This window comes from Cucurbita maxima, unplaced genomic scaffold (genome assembly GCF_002738345.1).
Source record: "Cucurbita maxima cultivar Rimu unplaced genomic scaffold, Cmax_1.0 Cma_Scf00021, whole genome shotgun sequence".
Taxonomy (NCBI): Eukaryota; Viridiplantae; Streptophyta; class Magnoliopsida; order Cucurbitales; family Cucurbitaceae; genus Cucurbita; species Cucurbita maxima.
Window position 1 is genome coordinate 3,728,928 of NW_019272037.1, and position 27,243 is coordinate 3,756,170.

Below are 27,243 nucleotides of genomic sequence, written 5' to 3' on the forward strand. Positions count from 1 at the left end.
GTCCAGGGGATTAAAATCCCAGCCTTGTTATTGTTGCCCAGTCAAAGACAAATAACACAAAGCTCAGGATATAACAATACTGATATGCAAGAAAATGTCCTAAAATTCAGGAGCAATGGAAGTGTTTCCTGGTGCAACATTGTTGCAAATGGTTGTAGTACAAGCACATAACATTGCAAAAGAAACAAAAAAAATTGAATAGGAGTTCGAGGAGATGTACTTTATTGACGCCAAATCCCATGTCTTGTCTTGAGGTATAGGCTAGGCGTACAAACAACTATACCAAAAAAACCCACTCAGGTTAACAAAGAGAGGCAGAGTAGAGGAATACAAGCTGGAGAGAACATTTCCCAGAGCACACCGAACCTGGTAAAAATTCTGAAGTTAATAATGGTCATTTACAGGAATTTGCAATCAAAATTGACAATTATTAGACAATAAAACAACTGAGATCAGAATGCAACGGAATAGCAGCAACAAAAAACACGCAGAAAACTGGGTAACAAGAGGAAAGAATCCATAATGCAGCAAGCAGGTCATGAAAATTATAGAAACTCACCAAACCTGATGAAACAAGGACAACTTATTCATGTCAGAAAAACTAGCATACACTATCATTACAAGCAATAGCATTACTAAATAAAAGTCATTTTACTTCATAAAATTAACTCACTAGACCGCATTTATGTTCTTAATGGTATAAAAATATCAATATCAAGTTGCCCTTTTTTAGGAAACAGTCAGTAACCCTTCATTGATATGATGAAATGGGATACAAAAGAAGTTCCTATCCAATGTTAATAACTACAAAAATCTCCTCCATTGATTAAAGAGGAGATGATAAGAATATAGCTAGCGAAGTGCCATTTTATGAAACTGAAGCTTATGTCTTATGACTTCAAACTGAAGCGACCTCGGTATCAATCTGCATTTAAAGATATTTAAAAACTAAGACGAGAAAAGAAAAATCATTCTCCACCATCCAAAAGAAATGCAATTACATTGAACCAACAGATTTTACAGAGAACCTCAGCATAATGAAGACCAAGATAATGCAAATATAAAGAATCTAAAACAAAACCGATCTTGCATACCTCAGCCACTTCCTCCATGGCCCTTCACAACCACAAGCAAGCAACCAAATGATGAAAAGAAGAGCACAATTGTCTATTGAAGGTTAGGATCCAATTTTCTCCACAAGTCATCTTCAATGGGAAAATCAAATTCAAAGTTGCTTTTAAAAAAAAAAAAACTTCATACTGACCAAACCCCTTCCTCCATGTTGTATTGTAAACCAGCACTATAACAACCCCCTTTTCGAGGGACTCGAGCCACGGATTATTACTCACCGACATGGAAATAAGTAAAAATACGTAAAATTTAAAACACTAAAACAATTGCATGCACTTAAAAATTCAATTAAAATAGAAATGAAAATTTTGCTCTTAAACAAAAATATAGCAGAAAGGAGACCACTAAAATACACCCCTACAAAATCAAACTATTTAAAATACATTAAGTACAAGATTTAAAAATAAGTAAAAAAGAACCCCAGACTCTGTGATGGGACTCCCTATAGCCAACCACCCACGTGTACCTCTGCCTCAACTGCTACATCAAGCAACACTTGAAAAGGAAATTGAAGTAGCAAGGTTGAGTATAAATATACTCAATAAGCAGTTTGCTGGTAGTTCATAGTTCGTTATCGAATTTTATTAACCTTAGTTAATTCGTTTAGTGTTTTTATTCTCGTTTGGGGGTTCGTTCCCCAGTATAGGAACTTCCTAGGCTACATCCTAGGTTTACTCCTTCGATTTTCTTGGTTCTTGGTTCTTGGTCCTATCTGGACCTTCAACCCTCAGAATATTCTCAAGCTCTCAAGGTTTCCGAGTTGGTCCTTTCTGCTAGTCTCTTTCATCCTCATATCTTTAAGTCTTCAAGGCGCGACCTCGGTATCAATCTCATAAGGTTCAAGAATGCTAAGGCTCGACCAACACTAAGGTGCAATTGTGGACACCTGCCACTCGTGGCAGGTTCATCAAAAGAAAGCTAACTGGCAAACTTTCTAATAGTCCCCATAGGGCACAAATCATACATCATATGCCAGTTCTATGGTTATTCAGACCCCTGACAATCGAATCAGGTTTACGATTAGAGGGCTAGTTGGTGAACCCCTAATCATCCCCGTATAACCGCATAACTCACACGCATGAACAATAATCGTAACCAACTCGTAAAGAACAGCTGTGGACCCCCGTTGCTTGTGACAAGATCACTACAGGAAGCTAACTGGCAAACTTCACCGTAGTCCCAATAGGGTACAATCATAAGTCATAAAATATCATAGGCCAGTTCTATGGTTATCCAGACCCCTAAGAATTGAGTTAGGTTCACGATTAGAGGTTAGTTGGTGAACCCCTAATCGTCCCCGTATAACCGCATACATCACAAATAGATGGAATAGAGACATAGCACCTAGGTTTACTCATTCAATTTTCTTGGTTCTTGGTCCTATATAGAGGCAACTTTAAGGAATACATCATCTCCTATTTCAAATTTGAGTTCCTTCCTTCCGGTGTTTGCATATTTCTTCTACAATTTCAATGCAAGGGAGTATCCATGTTCGGCTCTATCAACACTGGAAAACCATGCCATTCTCCTTATCTCCTCTAAGTACCTTCATGTCCACTTGTCTATTAAATAGGTGGATTTCCTAGTATGACAATAGGTGGATTTCCTAGTATGAAGTGTGTCGACTTCGCTAGTCTGTCATTGGTTACCTAAATCACTGTGCAATGTTCCCTTGTATTTGGCAAGCTTGAAATAGAATCTATTTTCATGTCCCCCCACTTCCACTTTGGGATGCTCGAGGGCTGCGATAATTCTGAGGGTCTCTATCTTGTTGTCTTAACTTGCTGATATGTCAGACATCAATTCACAAACTCTACTAACAACTACATATGTCATACCAATACAATAATTTCGCTTCTCTATCACACCCACTGGTGAAAATGTACTCTTGTGCCATATTCCTCTCAATACTTGTCCTCATGCAACACCCTTCTCAAGTGTGATCCAAGGTTCGCCCCAAATTCCCCCCTTTTGTTGCTTCGTGAGTCAGCAAGGGCATTCCTTCACGGTTGGCTGAAATGCCTTATAGATGGCAAATCATCAGCTTATCTCTCCACACCTCTTTATTGTGTACTTATTATTAGTTCTTCCCTCAGAATTGACCGATGTGTTACTACCACTCATACCGACTATAGTGTTGGAATATCAAACTTTATGCCTCGTGATGGTTTTATAAACTCTTGATCGTATCATAAGTCTAGTTAAGGGTACCATGCTTTTTAGCTTGAGATCCTTCTCATTTATACTCACAAATTCACGTAATATTCATACACATGATCATGAGCTAAGTCCTTGGACCACAAAGAATTTCTGAACATCACACTGCCTTCCTGGCAATAAATAGCCAAACGTCTATACAGAACAGGATCAGTGCATCCACCAAGAATTTCTATAACTTCACTTGTGACTATCCAAATTAATTAAGAAAGGCTATTAGATGTTCAACCTGTCTTTTCCTCTTTTTCTTTCTCTCTCTATCTCTTTCTTTTCTTTTCTTTTTTTGAAAAGGAGTGATTATTACTGGTTTTCCGGTAGAGAACAAATATTCAAAGTTGTATCACTTCCCGTGTCCTATATTGGTAGTGCATAAACAGCCGAGACCTAGTTTATACTTAAATCCCTAAGAGCAGAAAATGGGAAAAAGAAATTGTCCAAGAGTCAGAAACCATGGCTAGGGATAAAACAGGATAGCACATTTGCTTTACGCAGCAAAAGTAGCCGGTTTCACTTATCCTAAGAACTTCAAGAAACGCATGACATACAACTATAGCAGCATTTTATTCAATATAAGTTGTATGTATCATATGACATTTCCAAAGAACAACCAAGGAATGAAAGCCAAATCCTAAAAGATCAAAATTCAAAAACAAAAGGCTATAAAGCCAAAAATCACTTCGTAGATCTTTAAGGCTCTGCTTATATTATGAACTAGAAATTGGGCTAGCCCTCAGATCCACCGTTTATTAAGGGGCAATGTATTCAGCAGCATTGACAATGATCCGAAAATAACCTATGTCATTTTAAACAAAAGGGATGACTAGTACACCAACAGCAAACGCACAACTTACGCAATTGACAGATTTCTGACTTGTGCAAAGAAGATGAGTCAGACTACCTTTACGAGGGCGGGGGGTAAGCCAAAAATAGAACAGCAATATAATGCATGAGGTATTGATAAAATCAACTTCATACCCTAAGATGCCTTTAGCGTTCGATCAATGACCAACGGGATCGTAAACCAAAAACCTAAATCCAAAGATCACCACATACGTAATCGGTTGTTGAATGGGGAAAAATGAAACATAAAAGACTTACCATACTACTTCTGATAACCACCTCCACGGGCATTTATATCCTCCTCGATCGCGGCAGTCAGATAAACTTTGGGAAAGTCAGCAGGGTCGAACTTCGTCTCCTTCATCATCTTCTCGACGTCAGGTTTCTTGAGGATGGTGCGTCGAATTGGAGGGCGATTGCGACGCTGGTCGCGGCTGTAATACTTAATATCAAAGACGGTCTCGGGATTGGAGGTAGGGACAATGGCTTTCTCCTTCGTAGATGCGGGGCAAAAGACCCTGTACTCTATGGCACTCGGGACGGCCAATTTGTACTCTGGATCTGCACACGGGCCGGTGATCTCCCAAGGCTTCTTGATGTAGCGCTTTAGGGTTTGGAAGAAGGAGGAAGAAGCTTTGGCCATGGTGAACGGTTGCGAAGCTGAGCGGAGCAACCCAAAAATTCTTCCGGCGGAAAAACGAAACTTTTAAAGATGCCCAATAAATTTTGTGAAACGCTTTTCTAATTTTTGATGACTGAAAAAGATCCTAGCCAAAACCCAACTGTGATTCTTTTTTTTCTTTTTTTTTTTATTATTATTTATTTATGAATTAGTTAAAAAAAAAAGTTACTCACATTTTTATAATATATTTTTATTAATTATTGATGAAATTAGATGAAAGGTTAAACCCATTCTTTTAATATTTTTTAACGAGATCTGATCGTAGAATATGTAAGGTTTACAAATGTCTTAATCATCATGTGTCAAATCTGAATTATAAATCCGTACATGAAACTGATCCAAGAGGGCTTCGGACATTTGAACGAGCTTAACACAAATATAAATCAGAATAAGAATAGTATGTCATATAATGTATGAAATTTTTCTGCCATTTCAATCGGCTGGAAAATGATATATTTAATAATTGCAGTATACCAAACGACGACGTCGAAGGAGAACTAAAGGTGGCACCTACCATTCATTCCCACGGCAGGAAAACTCCCTAGACGAAATTCAATTGGATCTCTGCAAATTGGACACCAAATTCGACGGAGCAAATGCCGCAGAGCCGCCCACGATTGAGACCAGAGCCACCGCCGCCTGCAAGGCGATTTCCCAAACACTCTCCTCCGGCACCAAATACACGCACGAAGGCCCCAATAGCAACAGCCCCAAGCTCAGACTAAGTAGCGCCCCGGGAGTTCCCGGATCCGTCGCGCCGATAAAATCCCCAATTCCTCAGCCTTCCACAGAAGCCCTTGTTAGAGGAACACGACTCTCCACAATGGTATGATATTGTACTTTGAGCATAAACCCATGACCATTTCCTAAATTAATGGATGTGGGACTTTCATCATCCAACACCTCCCCTCGAACAAAGTACGCCTCCCCTTAATCGAGGCTCTAAGGAGTCGTAGTCATTTTTGACTGCCTTCGTACCTTCGAGGAGGCTTGACTCCTTTTGGAATCCTTTGTTCGACATTTAAGGATTTGCCAATTTATTGGCACGGCTAAGTTTAGGGCATGGCTCTGATACCATGTTAGACGAACACGGCATGGCTCTGATACCATGTTAGACGAACACGACTCTCCACAATGGTATGATATTGTCCACTTTGAGCATAAGCTCTCATGGCTTTGTTTTGGGCTTCCCAAAAGGCCTCATGCCAATGGAGAGTGTATTCTTAGATTATAAACCCATGACCATTTCCTAAATTAACCGATGTGGGACTTTCATCATCCAACAGCCCTAATTTCTCAACCGATGACAGAGACAACCCGACCTTCTCTGCCGTGCTCAGTGTTAGACGAACACGACTCTCCACAATGGTATGATATTGTCCAATTTGAGCATAAACTCTAGTGGTTTTGCTTTTTACTTCCCAAAAGGCCTTACACCAATGAAGTTAGTATTCCTCGCTTATAAACTCATGATTATTCCTAAATTAGTTCGATTGGGGACTTTCATCATCCAACACTAAGTAGCTTCAATTGCTCCACCCTCTTCAGTAGTTTAATCGGCGGCGAGGTCGAGAGCGAGATGCTACTCCTCGGTCCTTTCTCCCCGAGAGGGAACACCGTCGAGTTGACCTGCAGAATGCTGGCTCTTGAGTCTTGGATTTACAGAAATTAAGTTTATGCGACGACATTGAAGCGATTCAGAGGAATAAAAAGGAAATATGCAAGCGAGAAAGAGGAACCGACCTTCTTGGTGGAGGCGACGGTTTTAGCAGCAGAAGGTGGAGGTTTGTCGGCGACCATGGAGCGTAGATCAAGAGATTGTTTTCTTGAATTCGTTTTGGATGGATAGGAGTAGACGAACGAAGCTGCTCTGCTGCTGCCACAGAAAGAAGTGAACTCCATAGCTGTGCGTCTCTAGCCGGGGAGTGTGTATGAGCTCTGAAGAATGGCGATGGTTAGGGCTGAATCTGACTGAGAGAATTGCAGAGGCCTGCACCATGGACATGAATGATGGAGAGGCAGCTGATTGGACTGGTTTTGAGGATTCAAATATTTGAATTTCCAGGTGTTCACATTATACTTCTCCACGTGTTCTCATTTTTCGAAGATCGAATATACACCTTACGATTTTAATTTTTAATATTTTCCAATCGGTGGTGAATTTTTTAATGGTTTTCAACCATAAATTAAATAAATAAAGGGTAAATTCGTAATCTTAGTCCACAAGGCCAATTCGTTAGCTCCCATGTCTCATCCAAGCCCAAAAACCTAAAACCCTAACGTTCTCATACGCCTTCCTCCCTGCAGTACGAGCGAAAATGGTTGACGCTTCGAGTTCAGTGAAGAAGGTGAAGAATTTTCTGTTTTCTGGAACGGCGAATTCGGTGGAGACGGTGAAATCCTTTTACAATTCTCAGGTTCATGACGAGGAAAAGTGGGCTTTGAACATGGTACTCTTTCGATCATTTTGATTTCGATTTTTTTTTTTCTTCCCTTCTTAATCTGGATTTTTTATGTCTCCCATAAAGTTCTAAGTTTGATTTCTAGGATTGGGCAATATCCGTTTTAGTGCTCTATTTGGTAGCGGAGAGAGTTTGAGAAATCGTGAGATTTTTGTTGATATAGGGCGACATAATTTGAAGTGTCGATCCTTTAATGGAAATGCGCATTTTAGAGTAAGAAGCTAGTAGATTTAACTTTTTGTTTGTCTCAAACTGCGATCTTCTTCTTTTTTTTTTTCTTTTTTTTTTCTCTCATTTTTTAAACTGCGTAATTGAAAACAAAGATTTTTTTTTGGTTTTTGATCATTTCAAACGAGTGGTAGGTTTGCCTGTCTTTAGCACCTGTATAATGGTTTGTAGGAGCTGGGAGGAATGAAGGGAGAGTTGAACGTAATGGATTTGGGTTGGTTCTCTGTACAGTTTCCATATCATTTAAATCGATGCTTTAACTCAAGCCAAGGCTCTTAACATTTTTAGCCTTGAGACTTGCACCTTTTTTGGGCTATTAGAGGCTCATTCCATCATCATAACGTACTCAGGCTAAAAGTTCTTAATGTCTTGCGTAATGATTTGAAGAATGAAATTAATTTGTTCAATTCTTCCACATTTTAAATGTTCCTCCGTGTGTAGAATGTTAATACATGAGCTGGGGCAATTTAACCTATTAGTAGATTTGTTACCTAAGATATAACAACATTGAAGACAAATAAATTATATATATATAGAATAATTCAATCCTATTAATGATTATAGTGGTTCAAAACTTGATGGAGCATACAATTCTATGACTTGTATAATTCTTTCTATTTTATTACATATGAGGCTTGCACCTATACCACCTCAAGGCCTATGAATCGCCTCTGCGAGAGGAAAGGCCTCGAGGCTACCCTTAGCCTAATGTTGATTCAAATTGAATAATTTGCAGAAAGTTCTATGATATGTTCTGTCTCTCTAAGTTTTGGGAAGAGTTGCCAATGCATGATAACGATCTTATCTCTTGTGCCTGTGGACATGCATCATTCCATCTTTTTTAACCTAAAACATAAAACTGAACATTATGGGGGTGTTTTTCCATATCCAATAAGCATCATGGCTTTAGCTACAGCTAAATTTGAAATTTGAATGCTTTGGCCTTAAGAAGAGGGATGAATTCCTTGAATTGGGTTACAAAGGGAGTAGTTTTATGTCGATCCTCTTTTGCTGTAAACACTGACTTCGAAAGAGAAGTATCTTCGTCACTCTTGAAATCTCAGGCACCAACACACAACATTTCCTTAGTATGGTTGTTTTGTATGGAACTGAAGTTCAACTTCCTCTTTGCTTTTGCAGAAATTGCTTCGTGCTGCTGGAATGTTTGCAGGATCCATCCTTCTCATGCGGAATTATGGTGATCTTATGGCAATATGAGAGAGAGTTAACGAGAGGGCAGCAATTCTTATCTCATAACTTTTCTCTATTTCTAAGTTCGTTACAGCTCTATTCAATTTCAGATAGGAAGTTTCAATTTTGTTTCTCTTGGTAATGCTGGAACTGATGAGAATGTGTTCTCCCCTTCTCTCTTTGAAGTAGACCCTTTTTTAAACGTACTATTTGTCACCTAAATCAGATGGACGGATGAAATCTGAAATCCAAAACACTTGATTAAACCTTGAAAACTATTGCCTTCCTTCTTCCCTCCCTGCACTGAAAGAGATCAATTCTTTTTTGCTTTCTCAGTATAATCTTTAAACCTTTATGGACTCTACTTTCATGTATAGATTATGAATATTCAAAGTATTTCAAGTATCATTGATGTTTCTTTGCAAGGATGGGTGTGTTTTAAGTCCTTGGAATAGCCGTTCTGCAGATCCATCATCCATCACAGCCTTGCTTTTAAAGGTGATTTTGTCACTTTTTACGCAGTTTTAGAAGTACTTAAAAAAATCATGAGAAGGGTAGAAAATTCAACACATGATTTGCGAAAATCATAGATAGAAACAATCTCTATTTGGTCTTGTGAGAACAAGCAGGGAAACATAGGGTTAGTAGGAGAGACAAAAAGCAAGTTTGTCCATACAACTTGCTGCTGTTTGAAACCAAAGCAGCTATAACCAAGCAAGTGGATTGCTTTAAACTTGTCTGTATCGGCCCACCCACCTATTCCCCTCTCATCTTCCTTTTCTTTTCCCCCCCACCAAAATGTTGAAAATCATACACTTCTTTTATTCTAAGGGTCTCTTTCACCAAGGATGGTGGATAGTTTAAGTGGGTAGAATATCACAACCGTATTCCTCATCTTCTACGGCCACACATACACTCGTCTTTCTTGACCTTCATAGGGCAATAGGCACCACCCACATGTTACCTTATGTCTATTTAGAAGTCACAACCTGCTCTCTCCTCCTCAATATTGTTGCCCGCCTTAAATGTTGGTATTATATGAACTTTTTCTTTTTAAAATCGTGTCCACCTCTAAGTAGAGTATAATCAAACAAAATTTTCATTTAAATTAATTTAGAAAAAAATGCCAATAAATTTTCCTCATTAAAAAAAATCTTAATTTTCACTGTTTCTTTTCACCATCAATCATTAATTTAGTAAAGATGATAAGTTGTAAACTTTTTTAAATTTAAAAAGAAAAAAAACAGTGCAGTCATGAGAATAATTTTATACATCACTGGCAAAAATAAAGTCATAGGTTTAATCCAGTAACCATAATTCTCCTTTTAAATAGATCGAGTCAAAGATATGCTTTAATTTATGTAATTAATCAAATTGCAGAATTGTAATCTTAGCTTAAATCAATTTAATTAAATTGCACTAGTCCAAGTTGATATGAAGTTGCCACTTGATTTGATGCTAATTGATTGATTACCCATTATTTTTAATTTAAATCAACTTGCTTCATAGTTTATTGTTTATTGTGGAGAATCCTATCATATCATACTCTCTGTGTTTATTTTAATAATTACCAAAGTCTTCATGATTCCATCCTATGTGACCACTTTACCTTGTCTATGGATATATCTTATTAAATCTTTATACAAAATCCTCTTATAATATTATATTTTATCTTTCTTTTCTCCTCGTTGCAACTTGTCTTTACATTTTGAATATTGGAGGGTCAGACTAAACGCTTTTCAAATTTTATATTCTTTTCCATGCATTTATTTGCATACACCTAAATGGTACTTGCGTTTTAGAAAATCCAATTAAATAATTGTGTCTTTAAAAACGCTCGCTCGTCATAGATTCATATTCAATAGCCAATCAAAATCGAACATATGATTGACCTAATCACCATTTAAGTAGATGTCGCGTAGCTTATTAATTATCACGTGTTTGATTATTTAATTTGTCTATTTCCTATTTATTCAAACAATAATGTTTTTTTTAATATTTAAATAATCGATTTAAAGGATATAACATTGTTTTTTTTTTTAACTAAGTAACCAATAACCATGCAATGAAATTACCATTTTGTACTCAAAAAAATCATTTTGATTATTGTACTTTAATATTCAATTAATTTATTTTAACATATAAACTTAATTTGAATTTTATTTTCCTAGTTAATTTAGGATTAAACTATACTGTTAATTTTCATCATTAGAATTTAGAGATTTAATAGATATTTTAAATTTTGAGAGAGAAATGTAATGGCTGACCATATCTTTTGAACTTAAAATATCAAATAAACACAAAAAATACAAATTTAATTGATAATTGATTATGAATAAAAGGTGACTTGTGGAAAAAATTGGAAGTGGTCCACACTCGATAGTTGGCGCGTGTGAGACACCAGCCTGGTATGTTGTGACAAACCTGTCAGATAGGGGGGACAAATCAAGTTGATGCCTCGTCATTCCGTACGAGGCTTTTCTTGACACGTAGCATGCAAGTTGCCAAGTGGCAGCATGTGGTTCCCATTCTATCCCTTCCATAATAAGCCACGTGTGTCTTACTATATATACATTTTTTTTCTTTTTTTAATTTTCCTTGGTTTTCTTTTTTGACCTTGTAAATCACTCTCAACTTGCTTGTCGGGTCCCACTTCCACTCCTTACTGGGCCCCACTCACGTCCAATCGAAATCACCACGTGGCGCCGCGATTATTTTCACCTGATTTCTCGCAATCGTCCGTTAAAGTGAAACTAAACTGCGCCAAGTTGCAATTTTGCGCCCAAATCAAGAATACGTTAGAAACTAACCCAAGAGCGTTGAAGTTGATTTCTTTATCCCTCGCAAATCACGTTCAAAAAAGAAGAAAAACAACAAATTTTCATAATTATTTTACCTTTTATTTTCTAAAAAGTTCATGTTTTTTTTTTTTTTTTTTTTTTTTTTTTACAAAAATCAGTATTTTTATATTAAATTATAAATTTAATCCTTTTATCTACTAAAATAAAAATTTACGGAATATAATGCATAAATTATTTAAAAATAGAATAAAACAAAATATTCCTTGCTACCAAAACTAATTCATACTTTATTTAATTTGTTTGCAAATAAAAGAATATTTCAATAAAAATAATTGAATTAGATTTATGAATAATATTTTGTAATTTTCTTTGGAAAAATAAAAAAGAAATTATGAGATTGTAAAATGTCCATGTGGATAGATAGCCAAATGGGGCTGGCACGTCCTCCTCAACCCTTGATACGGTCTATTTTAATGGATTTTCATGCTTCCTTTTATATAAATGTCCCTTTCAAAATCTTTTTTTTTTTTTTTTAAATTAAATTTTATTCCATCAGATTTCATGCCCATTTCTTCTAGTACAAGATAAAATGAAAAATTAATTAATTTATTTATATAATAATATTTTAATTATCATATTTTTAGAAATAAAATTAAAAGTTTTAAAACTATCCATTTAATTTAAAAAATTACAAGAATGATAAAATTAAAATGTAACAAATATTTTGATTTATATTCAGAGAGATCTTGATGTTTTGTAATTCTTGTAAAATGGAATTAAAGTTTATTATTTAAAATATAATATTGATGAAGGGGCGCTGACGCGGGAAGAAAAAGAACAAAACAGCGCCTGGAGGGGTTGTTACAAAATCCCAGTAATGGACACGTGTCAGATAGAGGATCGAACAGAGTGTTGGGGCACAGTTCCCAAAATGCCCCTTTCTCTCTCTTTTAAATTCCGTCCCCACTAATTCTCAATTAAAAAACAGCCACCGTTTGATACGGCCACCCAAATTTCACGTTCTTCTTCCACTCCTTTTTGCCTTCCTTTTATTCAAATTGTTTTTATATTCTTTATTTTATGAACGCAAGGGATAAAAATCAAGTATCCATCCAAATACTAAGTTGTATTTTTAATAAAAATATTTATTTATTTATTTATTTATTTTCAAATATTTAATTAAAATTTTAATTCAACTCCGTCTAACCCAAATAAATTCATAATCTTGTGTGCAGTCAAAGAGTTAGACAATAATATTTTAGCGTGGTCAAAGAATTAAAAAATGGAAATAGATGGCTAGTTATGTAAGAACAAGGTTCAAGTGTGTCGATTAGGATGGCTCGAGTGCATACATCATCGCACTCCCACTTGACGCCTATATGATTAAAAAAAAAAAATACTAAAATTTGATTGAGGTCGATGAAATTGAATGTGGGGAGGGGTGTGTGGGAAGGAAAGTTGAATAAAAGATGAAAATGAGATAAGAGAGAGGGAAGGAGGAAGGAGGAATAGGAGGGGTAGGAGGAAGAGGTGCCAGAAATTGGAGAAGGGCAGAACATTACGGCTGGTTGCAGGTGGTGGGAGTGGGTGATTGGAGCCCCAACCTGCAACTTGAGAACGCTCTCCTCACCAGCGCCTGCGTTTCACTCTAACCGTACACGATGTGAACCCCTCACCACTGATCACCACGTGGACTCCTCCATGAAACCTCCCCTTACATTTTTCCCCTTATTTTCTGGGTTTCTCGTCTTCTCTCTTGCTTTTGATCTCCTATTTCAACACCCTCTTCTTCTCTCAGTTTTTCACACTTCTGCCTCCCTTCATTTTCTTGGGGTTTGGGTTTTCTGTGCAATCTTCAAATCAATCAGCCCTGTTTCTGTTTTGATTTTTCTGGTTTCTGGGTTTTTCTTCTTCTTCTTGTTTTTGTTGTTTTTGTTCAATGAGGGAAGCAAGTAGTGGATGTGCGGATGACCTGACGCTGGGACTCTTGCCGGAGATGAAAAGAGGAAGGGAGGTTTCTGATTCTGAACCGCCGGACCTTACTCTTAGGCTCTCTGTTGGTGGGGTTTCTCGTCCGAAACCGAAGGAGAATTCGTTAACTCGATCCTCTTCGGTTATTGGAATGATTTCTCAGAACTCAGAGGCGTGGAAATGGGATATGCGGAGGCACGCGGCTTCGTTTCTTTCCTTGTCGAGATCTTGCTCTCTTCCGGTCGAGACGGACGAGCTCAGTCGGATGAAGCTCAAGCAGTTTCAATTCTTCAGAAGGCTGGAGGCTAGAAAGAGGCTGGCGGAGCAGAGGTATGGCAGAGCAGTTGCGGCGGCGGATGATGATAAGTTGGCCGTGGCGCCGCCATCGGCCTCTGAAATGGTAGCTTGGGCTGCCGCTTCTGCTGCAAAAAGTCCTGCCCTATGTCGTGCGATTGATAGGATCAAGTCCAACCATGGAACCCTCTACCGGAGTTATACAATGGATGGTATACCCACTCACACTTTTCCTTCTTTAATTTCTTCTTTCAAAGCTTTTTAATCAGCTGATTTCAGCTCAGATGTTGTTGTTCTATGTTCTTCTTTAAATCGATCAATCTTCACCCTCTAAAGCAATTTACAGTTGAATTTGCTGGATGATTCATAAGCTGAAATGCATGGGAAAGGGAAGTATGAACACTTGATTATCTTAGTGATGATGTCTTAGCATGGAGCTGAAATCAACTATTTCCCTTTTGAGATGGGGAAAATGGTTCAAAATTCATCTTCAAGTGTTTGTTCATAGCTGATGCTACTTATCTTGCTAATAAACCTCTTATATGTATCCATGCAAGACTGATTTTGCTAATCCTTTCATAATCATTGAGTTCTTGCCTTTCAAATTGTCAAATGGGATTCTAGTTGCTCTCTTTAGCTGAAGAACTGGATAATAACACTGAATTCTCTCGATCGAGTCGATATCACTCGATAATATCAGCTGCGTTTGATTTTCATTGACAGGATATGGAAGTGTGGGATCAACAAAGGGCTCATCCAGTTCTCAATCATCACTGGAATCAACTGAAAGAGAGCCAGTAGTGAACTCAAAAACAATGGCATCAAGAAAACTCGACATACCGCCACAGATGAACCCAGCGAAAAGAGCTAGAGTTTCCAATGGCTGGATGGGAGGGGAGAGAGGGATGGACGTGATGAGGATGATGCCGAGCGTGTCGACAATCGGGGAGGGGCCGAACGGGAGGAAGGTAGAAGGGTTCTTGTACAAGTACATGAGGGGACAAATCTGCATAGTGTGTGTGTGCCATGGAAGCTTTCTTACTCCTGCAGAGTTTGTGAGACATGCTGGTGGGAGGGAGGTGGCTAACCCCATGAAACACATCCATGTTTGCTGTACCTCATTTGCATTGTAAGTTTTCCATTTTGGTTGATTAATTAACTTGTTCTAAAACAAACTTAAAAGTGTTTTTCTTCTTCTTCTTCTCATATATTCCCCTCTGGCTGTTTGGTTTCAGGGATAAGGGAAGAACACACCAAGAACGTTGAGGTTCCCCACATCAACTTAATGAGATTATTGCTGTTTCCTTCTACCATTCTTGATGCATCTCCAAAACACAGCCACCCTAAACCCTTTTTTATTACATGAATCCATGTGTTTTTAGTGATTATTCATTCCCACAGATATCAGCAATTGTCCACACAGATATCAGCAATAGTCATTGCAAAACTTGTACTCTTTCTATCTTTACCCTAATACAAAAATGGGTTGTTTGTGAAATTATCTCCATCCTTTTCTTTTTCCTTCCAACTGCTTTTAAATTATTAACCAAGAACAGGGTTTTTTTTTTTTTTTTAATTGGACAGAAATATGAAATTATTTTTTATGTGGGATGTAAGGAAGAAATTACGTGAGAAGATTCACGATCGAAGCGAGGAAAAGTTGTACTAACGACCCTTTTATCTCGTTACAAGTGGAATTAATTTAATATCTTATAATTTGGAATCATTCCCGAACTAAACAAACCAACAAACACGTCATGTATCGAAATGGAAAATTTTGTTTTTTTTTGTTCTCTCGTCTTCCAAGTGTTGAAATCGAATCTAATCTAATCTAGAAACGACAATTTACATAAATTTCTACTTACCGTAATTTATGACAAACTACTATTTTGGTTCACGTACGTTAAGTTTGGTTCAATTTTAGTGTATGCATTTTTCCGTCCATCTTTAAATATGTCTTTTTAATGAATCTTAAATTTAGTTTCCCAAAGTTAAATTAATAAAAATTAAATTTAGTTTCTAATTTTTAAACATATGAACTTTTACAAGTTTTAACCTAAATATACCAGTAACATCATTCATTTTTATAAAAAAAAAATTAAAAAAAATTCTTATTATCACTATATGGACGAAAACACGTTTATGTTCAGACTTATGCTAAACTCCTACAAATAAATACCAATAAAAAAAATTAGAGAAAAATCAACCATATACAAATAAATTGAAAATTGATTGGAAATACAAAAATCTAATTTTGATTTATAACTTAAAAGTATCATATTGTTTAAAAATATATTATTGAAGTAAATAAAATAAGACGCAGAACCACGTGTCGAAACGTGGACATCTATAGGAAAGCGTTGAATGTTAGTGTCCGCATCTTATAATAGCTCCTTGAAGCCCGCTTTTGCTTAATGATTACTTACTGTAATCCAATCATTACTTGACACGTCACCACTCCACAAGTACATGGACCCACTCCCTCGATTGGCTAATATCTAAACTAAACCCAAAAAAGGATCCAATGACTTATTTGCCATCCATATCAAGAAAAAAAATATATATATATACACACATGCGTACATACATACATATACATACATATATGTATGTATGTATGTGCTAAAATTATCTGGTGTTTAATTAAAATTGGAAAATGAATTAAATTTAAACATAATCATGAAAACAAGAACATTCTCAAGCAGCCTGTAAGATCCACAGTGTAATCGAACGGCTGAGATTTACAATACAAACGCCCTTATAAAAAGGCTCAACCGGAGAAGAGGTTCCGTCGGAAAAATTGGGGAAAAATTAAGGACGACGGAGAAGCAGAGATATGGCCAAAGCCATGGCCGCCGTACTCTGTAAGCTTCAATCTCCGATACAATTTTTAGTTATTCTGTCACGATCCTCAGCCATTTCCATTTGTATTTTCTGTTATCTTCCTTGAGATCGATTTTTTAATTTTAAATTTTTATTTGGAGCTGGGATTTTTGGGGAACGAATGTTTGATTTGTGGGTCTCTTTTCTGGTTTTCCGTTCGTCTTCTTGTTGGATTTGGAAAGGAGAGATTTGGTGATTGAGTCAAAAGTTGAACCGTTTAGGGTGAAGTTGGTTTGTTTTTTTGTTTGTTTTGCCTCCCGGTTTTGCTCCCCGATGAGCCATAATGAGCAGTCTACTTCATTTTTCATGCATTTGCCTCATGTGGCTCTTTGTTTTTAAATGATACCATGGCATTCTCATAATTACAGTAACGTCTGCATGGTTGGAAATGTAAAAAGGTAACTTCCTATGGATTTTTCTTTATCATATTGCCCTGTGGAAGACCAGACTTCTTACCTTTTCTAAAATTGTTACCCGTGTCTCTGCATTGAGGGTTCTGAGTTGGTGGCACTGCTGCATTTACAGAGCAGCTCATGCATGTTCTTATGGTCGTATGTAATGAAAGAGTCTATATCTTTATACATTAGATTCAAACTGTCTTGGTTGCTCCATCTATGGAAAGGAGGTTCAAATTTTGGAAAATTGTCCTTGAATTGGAATGTTGTTTCATGAAATGTAACTTCAAATGCCTACTAATCAACATTTGGTGCGTTGGTAATTGGACCCCATGGAACGCCACAGCTCTAAGTTCTTATGTCCGGCCAGGTGTGATATTGTGCACTTTGAACATAAGCTCTCATCATGTTTTTTTTTTGGATTTTGTTTCCCAAAAATGCCTCATTTAGTGTTATTTACTTATAACCCATTATCTTCGTCTTAATTAGCCAATGTGGGACTACTCCTCTCAATAATTCTCAACAATCCTTCCCTTGAACAAAGTACATTATAGAGCCTTCCTTTTGGTCTCCTTCTATGGAGCTTTCAAACAGCCTCGACTCCTTCTCTAAAGCCTTCGATCAAAGTACACCCTTTGTTCGACACTTGAGTCGAGACTCACAACTTTTATGTTTGACATTTGAGGATTCTCTTTACATGGCTAATTTAAGGATTGACTTTGATACCATGTTAGAAACCACGACTCTCTACAATGGTATGATATTGTCCACTTTGGGCATAAGCTTTCATGGCTTTATTTTTTATTTCCTCAAAAAGCCTCGTACCAATGGAAATAGTGTTCCTTACTTATAAACCCATGATCTTTCTCTTAATTAGCCAACGTGAGACTACTACTCTCAATAATCCTCAACAATCTTCCTCTCAAACAAAGTACACCATAGAGCCTTCCTTTTGGCCTCCTTTTGTGGAGCTTCAAACAACCTCTCCCTAATCAAGTCTCGACTCCTTCTCTGGAGCCCTCGATCAAAGTGCACTCTTTGTTCGAAACTTGAGTCACCTTTGACTACACTTTCAAGACTCACAACTTCTATGTTTGACACTTGTGGATTCTATTGACATGATTAAGTTAAGAGCATGACTTTGATACCATGTTAGAAACCACAACTCTCCACAATGATATGATAGTGTCCACTTTGAGCATAAGTTCATATGACTTTATTTTTTGTTTTCTCGAAAGGTCTCATAACAATGGAGATAGTGTTCCTCACTTATAAACCCATGATCTTCTCCTAATTAGACTACGCCTCTCAATAATCCTGAACTCCACAACTCCAATTTCTTTATGTCCTGCCAGCATTATAGGATGGTTAGGTGTTCACTGCTTTATAATGTATGCCAAGTTGCTGATATGCTAAACTTTTGACTAACAATTGATTATTGAATTTTGGTTTCTTTGATGCGGCAGGCTTCGCTTTTCACGTGCTGGTTTTATTTCTTTTTGTTGGGTGTGCTGCAAGGCCTTTCTATCCACTTCATAGTAGGTTCCTTGAAGGAACTAGACAACCCCTTCAAACCACTCGTCCATATAATATTGCTCATCGAGGTTCAAATGGAGAATTTCCCGAAGAAACCCTTCCTGCATATAAGGTGGGCACATCTATTTCTATATCTATTCTTTCTAATATCTTGTTCACTTAACATTTGAAATTGTTGTGTCCATAATCCCGCTCATAATAGTCAGCTCAAGGTTCAATAATGAATCATCTATTTCTTGGAAGGTAGTGCAATTAGTGGAAGCAGGTCAAATGTTTTCATTTGCTTGGAACTGAGACCCAATGGGCTGCTTGTTAGATTTTAAGAACATAGCATTACACATTACACATTACACATTAGTGAAGTTCCATGTTACAACCTGAAGCTTGTGGGTCCTCTTCCTAAAATATGAATACATGGGATTTGTAGGCACTGACCTCCTATGTTCTGTGCCCTGTTTTATCATATGATCTCGTGTTCGTTCTTGTGTAGAGTAGTTGAAATATGTGCTTCCTATACTCAATTTTCTTCTATGTTAAAATAATCTGGTTTTGACCAAGGACTTCTCCTTCAGAGAGCTATAGAAGAGGGTGCAGACTTCATCGAGACCGACATCTTATCTTCCAAAGATGGAGTTCTTATATGCTTCCATGATGTTACCCTTGATGAGACTACTGATGTTGGAAAATATAGAAAGTTTGCCAATCGTAAAAGAACATATGAAGTCCAAGGAGTTAACATCACTGGTTTTTTTACCGGTATGGTGGCTGTATATTCAATTTTATGCATACACATTTACAACTCTGTTTCTTATATTGCTTTTAAATCTATTTTAGCATCCTTATAATACTACAATCTCATTTCACGGTGTTTCTAAGGGTTCTAAATGATTATATGCAGTTGATTTCACACTAAAAGAGTTACAGTCGTTGAGAGTGAAGCAGAGATTTCCTTATAGAGATCAACAATATAATGGTAGGAGATCTCTTCTTTTAGCATCCTTCTCTTTGTGTGAGTTTATCAGTTTCCAAGCTCCATCAATTGTTATCTGAATAGTATTCTGGTTAGATTTGAACTAATTTGAAAGACTAATGAGAAAATCTTTTACCTGACTTCTGCTGCCTCCTCGTTTTGCATGATACTAATCAAGGCATATTCTATAAATGATGAACCCAGGTAAATTTTCAATTATAACTTTTGAGGACTTCATTGAAATTGCACTGCAAGCACCGAGAGTTGTTGGAATATACCCGGAGATTAAAAATCCAGTATTTATTAACCAGCGTGTAAGTTTCTAATGCAAAAGCAAACACTTCCAAACAGTTTTGTATATTGCTTATTGATCTACTTCTCATGAGATAAATCCCAAAGATGCAGTGTTTATAATACAATGGTGGCTTAATGATTCCTTTGTACCAAAACTTTCGAAGCCTAATACTTGAGTGGCAATGCGCACAGGTCAAATGGGGAGATGGTAAGAGATTCGAGGACAAGTTTGTTGAGATTCTGAAAAAATATGGATACCAAGGTTCATATTTGTCAAAAAACTGGTTGAAACAACCTGTATTCATTCAATCATTTGCTCCAACATCCATAATACACATATCAAATCTTACAGACCTGCCCAAGATCCTATTGATCGATGATACTACAATTCCAACACAGGACACAAATCAGGTACTTCAAACCTTTCCCTTGAGCATTTTTCTTGTGTTTTTAGAAGTTCATCAATCAACCTAAGGTTCCAACTTCAGTCGAACGAGATAGGACGTTCTGTGGTTGCTGAATCTGCTCATTTTGGAGAGCTTCTTGACAATTTTTCTCTGCTCATTTCATATTAATCTGAATAAGCTTCTTTGGCTCATGTGCAGACATATTGGGAAATTACTTCTGATAGCTACTTTGAGTACATAAAGAATTATGTGGTTGGAATTGGACCCTGGAAGGATACTGTGGTTCCTGCAGTAAACAACTATATCCTAACACCTACGGATCTTGTTACCCGAGCACATGCCCATAACCTTCAGGTAAAACGTACTTTTCTGTCAAATCCCTAACACCTCATATTCATAGATGGAATGTGGTTGGATGTCTTATTGGAATCGAATGCTAGTTGAATCTTATAAATGGTTAAAGTCCGACAGAGTTCACTTATGTATGAGATCCCGTTTGAGAATCATTTTGTCCATAGTTTTCTATTTTATTACTTAGTTTTCAAAACTTAACTTTGAAGTTGAAGTGGTATTTATAAACTTAATTTTCTAAAAACTAAATGGTTCTATGGTGCGATTTTCATTTTAGGTGCATCCATATACTTATCGAAACGAGTATAACTTTATCCACTTCAACTTCCATCAAGATCCATATGAGGAATTTGATTACTGGATCAACACGATAGGCGTCGACGGGCTTTTCACCGACTTTACGGGCAGTCTCCATCATTTTAAGAACTGGACCTCTAATCTCCCTTCAGATGATTCGGGTGAACAGAGGGCCTCTGGTTTATTGCAGAAAATTACCTTGATGGTAAATTCATATAGAAGTCGTTAGGACAGACAATTCACAATGTACATAAGGTTGGGCTTATCCTGGCTTCGTTTGGACAACAACATTGTAGAAATTTATGGGGCATGACGTTTAAACCAGGATAGGATAGAATTGTGAATCAATAAAGAAAAGAAACACAGTTGGCTCTCTGATCTCAGCTCTTTATTTTGTTTGACGACTCTTCTTTATTCTGAAATGTAACTGGATAGTTTCAGAATTCTTCAACTCTGCTTCAATTTTCATGGCATCGATCTGATCTGCCTAATATTTAGCTCTGTTTTAACTAGTTTTGGATTTAGATAACAAGAGTTGGAGAGAGGAGCTTCAAAATGTATAAAATACGTCGATTTAACTTTCTTTCCCTTGATACGTCTATGATTATATTATGTTATCTCTGAAGTTAATTTAATAATCTTATAAGGATGGAATTGACAAATGGATGGAGAAGGGGAGAAAGGATGGGAAAGAAAAAAGAGGAAGAGGAAGAAGGAAAGGAAACAGAAAAAGAAAGTATTATGGTCGGCGATTTCTCCCACAAAATTGGTGAGGATAATCAATATTTGTGACCTTTCATATACGAAATTAGAATTCAGTATAAACGAATAGAATAGGTACCGTAGGTACTCTGAATATTTGGCTAGAGTCTTGAGCATGAATAACAACTATCAAACAATATAAATAAGAAGTGCCTAAAAAGACAGCCAGAAAATGAAGATATGAACGTGGAAAGGGGCAAATGAATTCTAAAACCATTACCAGCAGAAGCTTTCATCTCCGGCGTGAACTTTGCAACGAATCCGGTGAGCCTTGAAAGAGATCCAGTATATGCTTGCTCAGATCATCGATGGTATATTTGATGTACCTTTCACAGTTAAATTGAGACTTTAAGTTGCAGAGGAATCGATATGCTTGAATTACACAATTTGATGTTAGAATGTGCAAGTCATCACGTAGTTCAGGATCTGAGACATTCCATCCAGTTTGGTTCTTATATATCTCCTCAAAAGCTACATTGAAGGCCCTATACTTTTCTTTAAAAACTGCCTTCGGAGTGTTGGTTTCATCACCATCAAGCCTGAGCAGAGAAATAACCGACTGCCAGGTGACTCTCATATAGATGTTGGCGTGGCTCTGTAACATTCTGTTATGTTCTCGTATCCACTCACCTCCAAAAAAGGCTCTGAGTTCAGAGCCTTTAACCTTTTGAATCATATAATGAATGTTATTCATTAAAAAAATATGTCGTAGAGCATCATCATTGTACAACTTGGATTTGTTGTTCAGATTGGATATTAACTGTGAAGTGATCGACTGAAGGTGGAAAGCCAATGGGCAAGGCATACTATTGATTTCGTTCAGCAGCTCAGAAGCTGGACCTAAGCTATCTGCTGCTTCATCTCGGAGAAGGAAAACAAGGGAGTCTCTGTAGACAGTGAGGGTCCTAGTGTAGTTCATAACATACTTAGTGAGATGATGAACACCACCACCCGGAAAAGGGCTTGTTGATATGGAACGTGCGATGAGACTTCCAAAATCTACAAACGTGGCCCTTGCAGAATCACTTAATTTCATGAAAAGATTATGGAACTCAGCTTTGAGAAAAGAACCCATTTCTGTATCTTCTGAAAATAATGCACCGATATCCACAAGAAGATTTTCCAGGACCTCGTACATGTCAAGCAAGCGAAACAGCTTTTCCGGTCGACGAGTTGTCATAGCTATGGCCTCGCCAAAATTCAATAGGCAGAGCATAGAAGTTGCTGAAATTTCAGCAAAACAGGTTGCACTATAAGATCCAAAGCCTTCAAATATATTGTTACAAAGTCTTTGTTCACTAGCAAGGTAGACTCGAATAACAACTTTAATTAGCCAAATCCATTTCTTGATTTTCACGTTTAAGACATCCCACTCCATGGTCTGCAAATCACCGATGCTATGCCTCTCCATTTCGAGAATGAGCAAATACTCATCCAACGCATCTTTCCGCATTATAACAAAAGCCAGGGAGAATTCCTGAATATAATTTGAAGTAAACATAGCATTTGCGATGGATTTAAGATGAGGGATCACGTGTGGATGGACCATGTTTACTATACATACAGCAGGAATACTCTCTCTCTGGGAAGTTTCCTCCTCCAAACTGTCCTCAACTGAAGCAAAGGACTCGTTATAGACAGCATCATACCCACCAGACTGGAAGGGAACACAGTTGGGCTCAAAATATAGTTTGTTTTGTGCAAGAATATGGACTAGTTCCTGCTCTAGCCTTGCCATTGCGAACTGTATGACAGACTCAGCTTGGCAAAGAAGATCCTTTTGCTTCCTACCGTCATTTACTGGCAGACTTATTAGACCTTCCTGAACTTTATGAATTTCATCAACAGCCTTCATATATTCACAAGCTTCCTTGGGTCCAGAATCCCATATCATGGATTCGTTAGATTCCCATCTCCTAATCTTCTCCTCAGCAGATTTGAATCTCGATTCTAGCTCATTCAACTTCCCATCCTGTAAATGAGTATACAGAGTCATGGAAGTCAAATGAGAATCAAGATCGGTAAGGAGCCTTTTCAATTCATCATTCACGTTCTGGCTTGTTCTTAATAACTTGGCTAGGTGCTGAAATGCAGCTATGACATGCTGCTCTCCTTCAGAGGTTGGTATAATTGATTCGCAGTCCCCCATCTAACAAAGAAGAAAGATAGAAATCAACATGTGAAATCAGAAAGAGCTTTCGAACCAAAAGTTCACTCTCATAATTCCCCGTCCATTTCTAATTTTCTGTAATCTACCATCTATGGATTTATAACACTCATATTTCCCAACCTAGTAGCCAAGTATAACAAATCGGTCGGTACTGCAAACAGAACAAATTTCACGAGTTTTGACTTGGTCTCGGTTAGCCGGTAGTTTGGCTTCTCTACAAAGAATCGAAGTTCAGAATGATGACATAAAGAAGCGGGAGGAAGAAATAATTCTACATGAAAATGGTAACTGATTACCGCGAAAAAGTCGAATACTGCAGTCTACAGCAGGCTTCCTCTAGAATTGACATCTAAACAAGACAAGGAACGACCAAGGACCAAACACTAATAAATTACAGGTTCAGCAAATATTTATCAAGCTAAAAAAACCTGATACAACCAAAAGAGAAGAAACCGAAAGCACGAATTCCTAATATGAACAGTTAATGACTCAGAACTAAGATTTAAAAGAATGCCTGATTTTATTCTGTGTACGGCAGGAAAAACTTCAACAATCTTCAGAAAACAAGATGAAATTAATCGGCCGTTAATCACACCGCTCTTCGGCAGAAATGACATGCAAACTCAGACCAAGCCACAGAAAAGAGAAAACAGCCGATAAAACACCAAGAAATCCAAACTCCATTGAACTAACTCCAATCAGCATCGCAAAAGACAAAGAACCACTCCATCAATTATAGAGTGAAAAACACGGTTTTTTCTGCTCGTACAGAAGCGAGTTTCGTTGAGAAACATGAAGAAAAATGGGAGAGAAAGTCTAAGAACGAATGGGAACAACGAAAGTGAAAGACGATGAACTTACGTTGATTAAGGTCGGTGATGAATTATAGAGAGAAATTGAACACGAAAACCGCAAGCTCCGAAATTGAAACTAGATTTCCCTGTAACTTCCATGATCATCTCTCTCGTCGCATTGACTTGTTGACATTTCGCGTCAATTCTTATAATTTAATTGGAGAACACAGTCTACCCACTTTATGAGCTGGGCAAAGCATTTATGAGCTTCCAAGATTTAAAAGATTTATTATTTTAAAACAAAATTACATTTAATTAAAAATTGAAACGATTTAAATTTTACAATAATAAATAATAGGTGGAGTTGAGTTACGATTTAATTATACCTCTCGATTATGAAATTTTTTCAATTTAATTCTTGAATTTTGAAATTCTGACAAAAAATAAATTATTTTAATTTAATATTTAATGATAATTCTAAAGTTAATGGTTAAAATGAAATTTTTAGATATTTAATAATATAATTGAAATCTATTTTAAAAAGGGCGTAAAAGGGTACAAATGGAAGGACATTCGAGAGAAAGGGGGCAAATATGAACGGGAAGAGTTTCCAAGGGTACGATAGTAATTTTACATAACTTTTAGGTTTAGGGTTCAAAGCCCCCACCAACATCTTTCTCATCCTACGGCCTCGATTCTCCCTTTCATTATCCAACGCTTCATACACAAGCTTTAGCTTCTACTTAAATCGCTCTTCCAACGATTCGGCTCTCATAAAACCCCGCTCGAATTGAAGGCCTAGGGTTTAAGCTCGACTGTGAAAGAAGCTAAGAGAGCCAGCAAAGGTTCCATCTTCCTGTCCGATTTCTTGTTCCTTTCCTTTCGTTGTTTTGTAATGGTGTTCATCTTCATTCTCATGTTTCTGTATCTTTTTTACTTTTTGTTCTAGGTTTTGACTGATTGTGTTTTGTTTTTAGATCTTTTGTCTTTCTGTGGTGATTTTTTATGAGTTCAGTTGAAGAAATGCAAGGATTGTTCTCCTCACTCAACTTAGATATTATGTGATTGGAAGCGTTTCTTTCATTTTTCTTTTGTGTTGTGTCTTTTCGATTTCGAAATGTAAGACTTCTTTAATGTTCCGGGTATAATACATGTTCTGCTTAAGAATGATTCTGATTCTGATTGTGATCCAGTGTTCTTTTGCGCTGGTTGAGACTGTTTGAATTTGATATAGACCTAAAGCTTTCTTTTCGATTATGGAGTCGATGTACATTGAAACTTCAAAATATTTATAGCATAGTGTTATCTTGCAGCACAACTACCTTTTGTTCCCTCTGGATTTTATTTATTTATTTGGGTTAATACTCGTTTCAGGTCGTCGACATGGCTTTTCTTGGTAAAGTTGGAAAGATATTTAGCAAGAGTTCTGCATCATTGATCCGTTCGGATTTGCAACCTTCCAAACTGTCTATCTTTCAAAGTATTAGATTAATGTCAAGTTCGAAAGTTTTTGTTGGAGGTAAGCCAGAATTCCCGTTCTTCTGTTCTTTCTTACACCTTGGTGGTCTATCGAGACTTTCCCTGAGATCCGTTGCTTTGTTGTGCAGGCCTTTCTTATGGTACTGATGACCAGAGTCTGAAGGAAGCGTTCGACAAGTATGGGGAAGTAGTTGAAGGTGTGCAGGAAACTTATCTAATAAAGCATTATTGAGTAAAAAAAGCTTTTGTTTGCTAGGGTACATACGCACTGCTGCTCATCATCTGTATTCGAAAAATTGAATTATATTTAAACTTGCTGTGAGATTAGTAATATTCGGGGGCACTTCCTCTTGCTGGTGAATGAATCTGATTTTTGTGTATGTCTTCCTTTGTCTTAGCGAGAGTGATAACTGATCGTGATACTGGTAGATCCAGAGGTTTTGGGTTTGTTACCTTCACCGCGAACGAGGAGGCTTCCAGTGCCATTCAAGCGCTGGATGGACAGGTAAACATTCGTATTAAGAATGCAAATTTATATTGGGGGGCTTTTGTGATATTTAAACCACCAGTTCCAGTTGATTCTGTTGTGGGTTAATAATATCTTTACTGTTTTCTCTTACATTGTTCATTTTTTGTAATCAGGATCTCCATGGCCGTAACATTAGAGTGAACTTCGCGACTGAAAGGTCTCGTGGTGCTGGTGGTTATGACGGCGGCAGTTCCGGCTATAATCGCTCCAGTTCATACCAGGGAGGAGGTGGTTACAATGACTGATAAGGGACTGGGGGGAGAAACTGCTTGATTCATTTGGAAACAAATTGCTCCTAGTGTAACGTCTTATGTCTCCTTGTAACCGAATTATAAGCCTTGCGTTGTTGTTTTTTTTTCTTTCGTTTTTTTAATCTTTTTAAGAATGTCGTTCGTCTGTTTTGACGTTTTAAATGGAGAACTAGTCGTAATTCAAACCCCAAGTTTTGTTGGTTAAATTTACTCTAATCTGGGAATGAGAATGAATGCCTCCGCCGTGAAGAATTCTTGTGCCCTTGCATAAATGAGTATGAATTGCATTATTTGTCAATTTTTTTTTC

The 27,243-nt window shown here is 37.2% G+C and overlaps 6 protein-coding genes across 9 annotated transcripts; 4 read left to right on the top strand and 2 right to left on the bottom strand.

The window, feature by feature from the left end:
* Window positions 1-9: 9 nt before the first annotated feature.
* On the bottom strand, window positions 10-4,925 carry LOC111495303. Of its 2 annotated transcripts, none has more exons than XM_023145282.1 (2): window positions 4,447-4,925; window positions 10-366 (listed from the first exon to the last, which is right to left on the bottom strand). In XM_023145282.1, exon 1 carries the CDS (start codon window positions 4,829-4,831, stop codon window positions 4,451-4,453), a length of 381 nt encoding a protein of 126 aa, XP_023001050.1. In that variant the 5' UTR covers window positions 4,832-4,925; the 3' UTR covers window positions 10-366; window positions 4,447-4,450. The 2 variants fall into 2 exon arrangements, with proteins under 2 accessions (XP_023001050.1, XP_023001049.1); XM_023145281.1 differs by having other exon boundaries at window positions 10-564.
* Window positions 4,926-7,060: 2,135 nt separating this feature from the next.
* LOC111495362 (mitochondrial import receptor subunit TOM5 homolog) lies at window positions 7,061-9,029 on the top strand. The gene is made up of 2 exons (XM_023145358.1): window positions 7,061-7,320; window positions 8,701-9,029. Exons 1-2 carry the CDS (start codon window positions 7,189-7,191, stop codon window positions 8,776-8,778), a joined length of 210 nt encoding a protein of 69 aa, XP_023001126.1. The 5' UTR covers window positions 7,061-7,188; the 3' UTR covers window positions 8,779-9,029.
* A 3,961-nt stretch (window positions 9,030-12,990) lies between these two features.
* On the top strand, window positions 12,991-15,318 carry LOC111495247 (ninja-family protein AFP3-like). Of its 2 annotated transcripts, XM_023145198.1 has the most exons (3): window positions 12,995-14,029; window positions 14,541-14,946; window positions 15,053-15,318. In XM_023145198.1, the coding sequence occupies exons 1-3, from the start codon at window positions 13,492-13,494 to the stop codon at window positions 15,081-15,083; spliced, it is 975 nt and encodes a 324-aa protein (XP_023000966.1). In that variant the 5' UTR covers window positions 12,995-13,491; the 3' UTR covers window positions 15,084-15,318. The 2 variants fall into 2 exon arrangements, with proteins under 2 accessions (XP_023000967.1, XP_023000966.1); XM_023145199.1 differs by lacking the exon at window positions 15,053-15,318 and having other exon boundaries at window positions 12,991-14,029; window positions 14,541-14,950.
* A 1,221-nt stretch (window positions 15,319-16,539) lies between these two features.
* LOC111495301 (glycerophosphodiester phosphodiesterase GDPD6-like) lies at window positions 16,540-21,401 on the top strand. Its single transcript, XM_023145278.1, has 8 exons — window positions 16,540-16,681; window positions 18,562-18,743; window positions 19,204-19,387; window positions 19,530-19,604; window positions 19,806-19,915; window positions 20,088-20,306; window positions 20,501-20,656; window positions 20,931-21,401. Exons 1-8 carry the CDS (start codon window positions 16,654-16,656, stop codon window positions 21,177-21,179), a joined length of 1,203 nt encoding a protein of 400 aa, XP_023001046.1. The 5' UTR covers window positions 16,540-16,653; the 3' UTR covers window positions 21,180-21,401.
* Window positions 21,402-21,672: 271 nt separating this feature from the next.
* LOC111495300 (exocyst complex component EXO70E2) lies at window positions 21,673-24,888 on the bottom strand. 2 transcript variants are annotated; one of them, XM_023145276.1, is made up of 2 exons: window positions 24,744-24,888; window positions 21,673-23,861 (listed from the first exon to the last, which is right to left on the bottom strand). In XM_023145276.1, exon 2 carries the CDS (start codon window positions 23,859-23,861, stop codon window positions 21,945-21,947), a length of 1,917 nt encoding a protein of 638 aa, XP_023001044.1. In that variant the 5' UTR covers window positions 24,744-24,888; the 3' UTR covers window positions 21,673-21,944. The 2 variants fall into 2 exon arrangements, with proteins under 2 accessions (XP_023001044.1, XP_023001045.1); XM_023145277.1 differs by lacking the exon at window positions 24,744-24,888 and adding an exon at window positions 24,397-24,716.
* Window positions 24,889-25,384: 496 nt separating this feature from the next.
* LOC111495407 (glycine-rich RNA-binding protein 3, mitochondrial-like) lies at window positions 25,385-27,184 on the top strand. The gene is made up of 5 exons (XM_023145434.1): window positions 25,385-25,521; window positions 26,051-26,195; window positions 26,284-26,352; window positions 26,554-26,660; window positions 26,798-27,184. Exons 2-5 carry the CDS (start codon window positions 26,060-26,062, stop codon window positions 26,927-26,929), a joined length of 444 nt encoding a protein of 147 aa, XP_023001202.1. The 5' UTR covers window positions 25,385-25,521; window positions 26,051-26,059; the 3' UTR covers window positions 26,930-27,184.
* The last annotated feature ends 59 nt before the right edge of the window (window positions 27,185-27,243 follow it).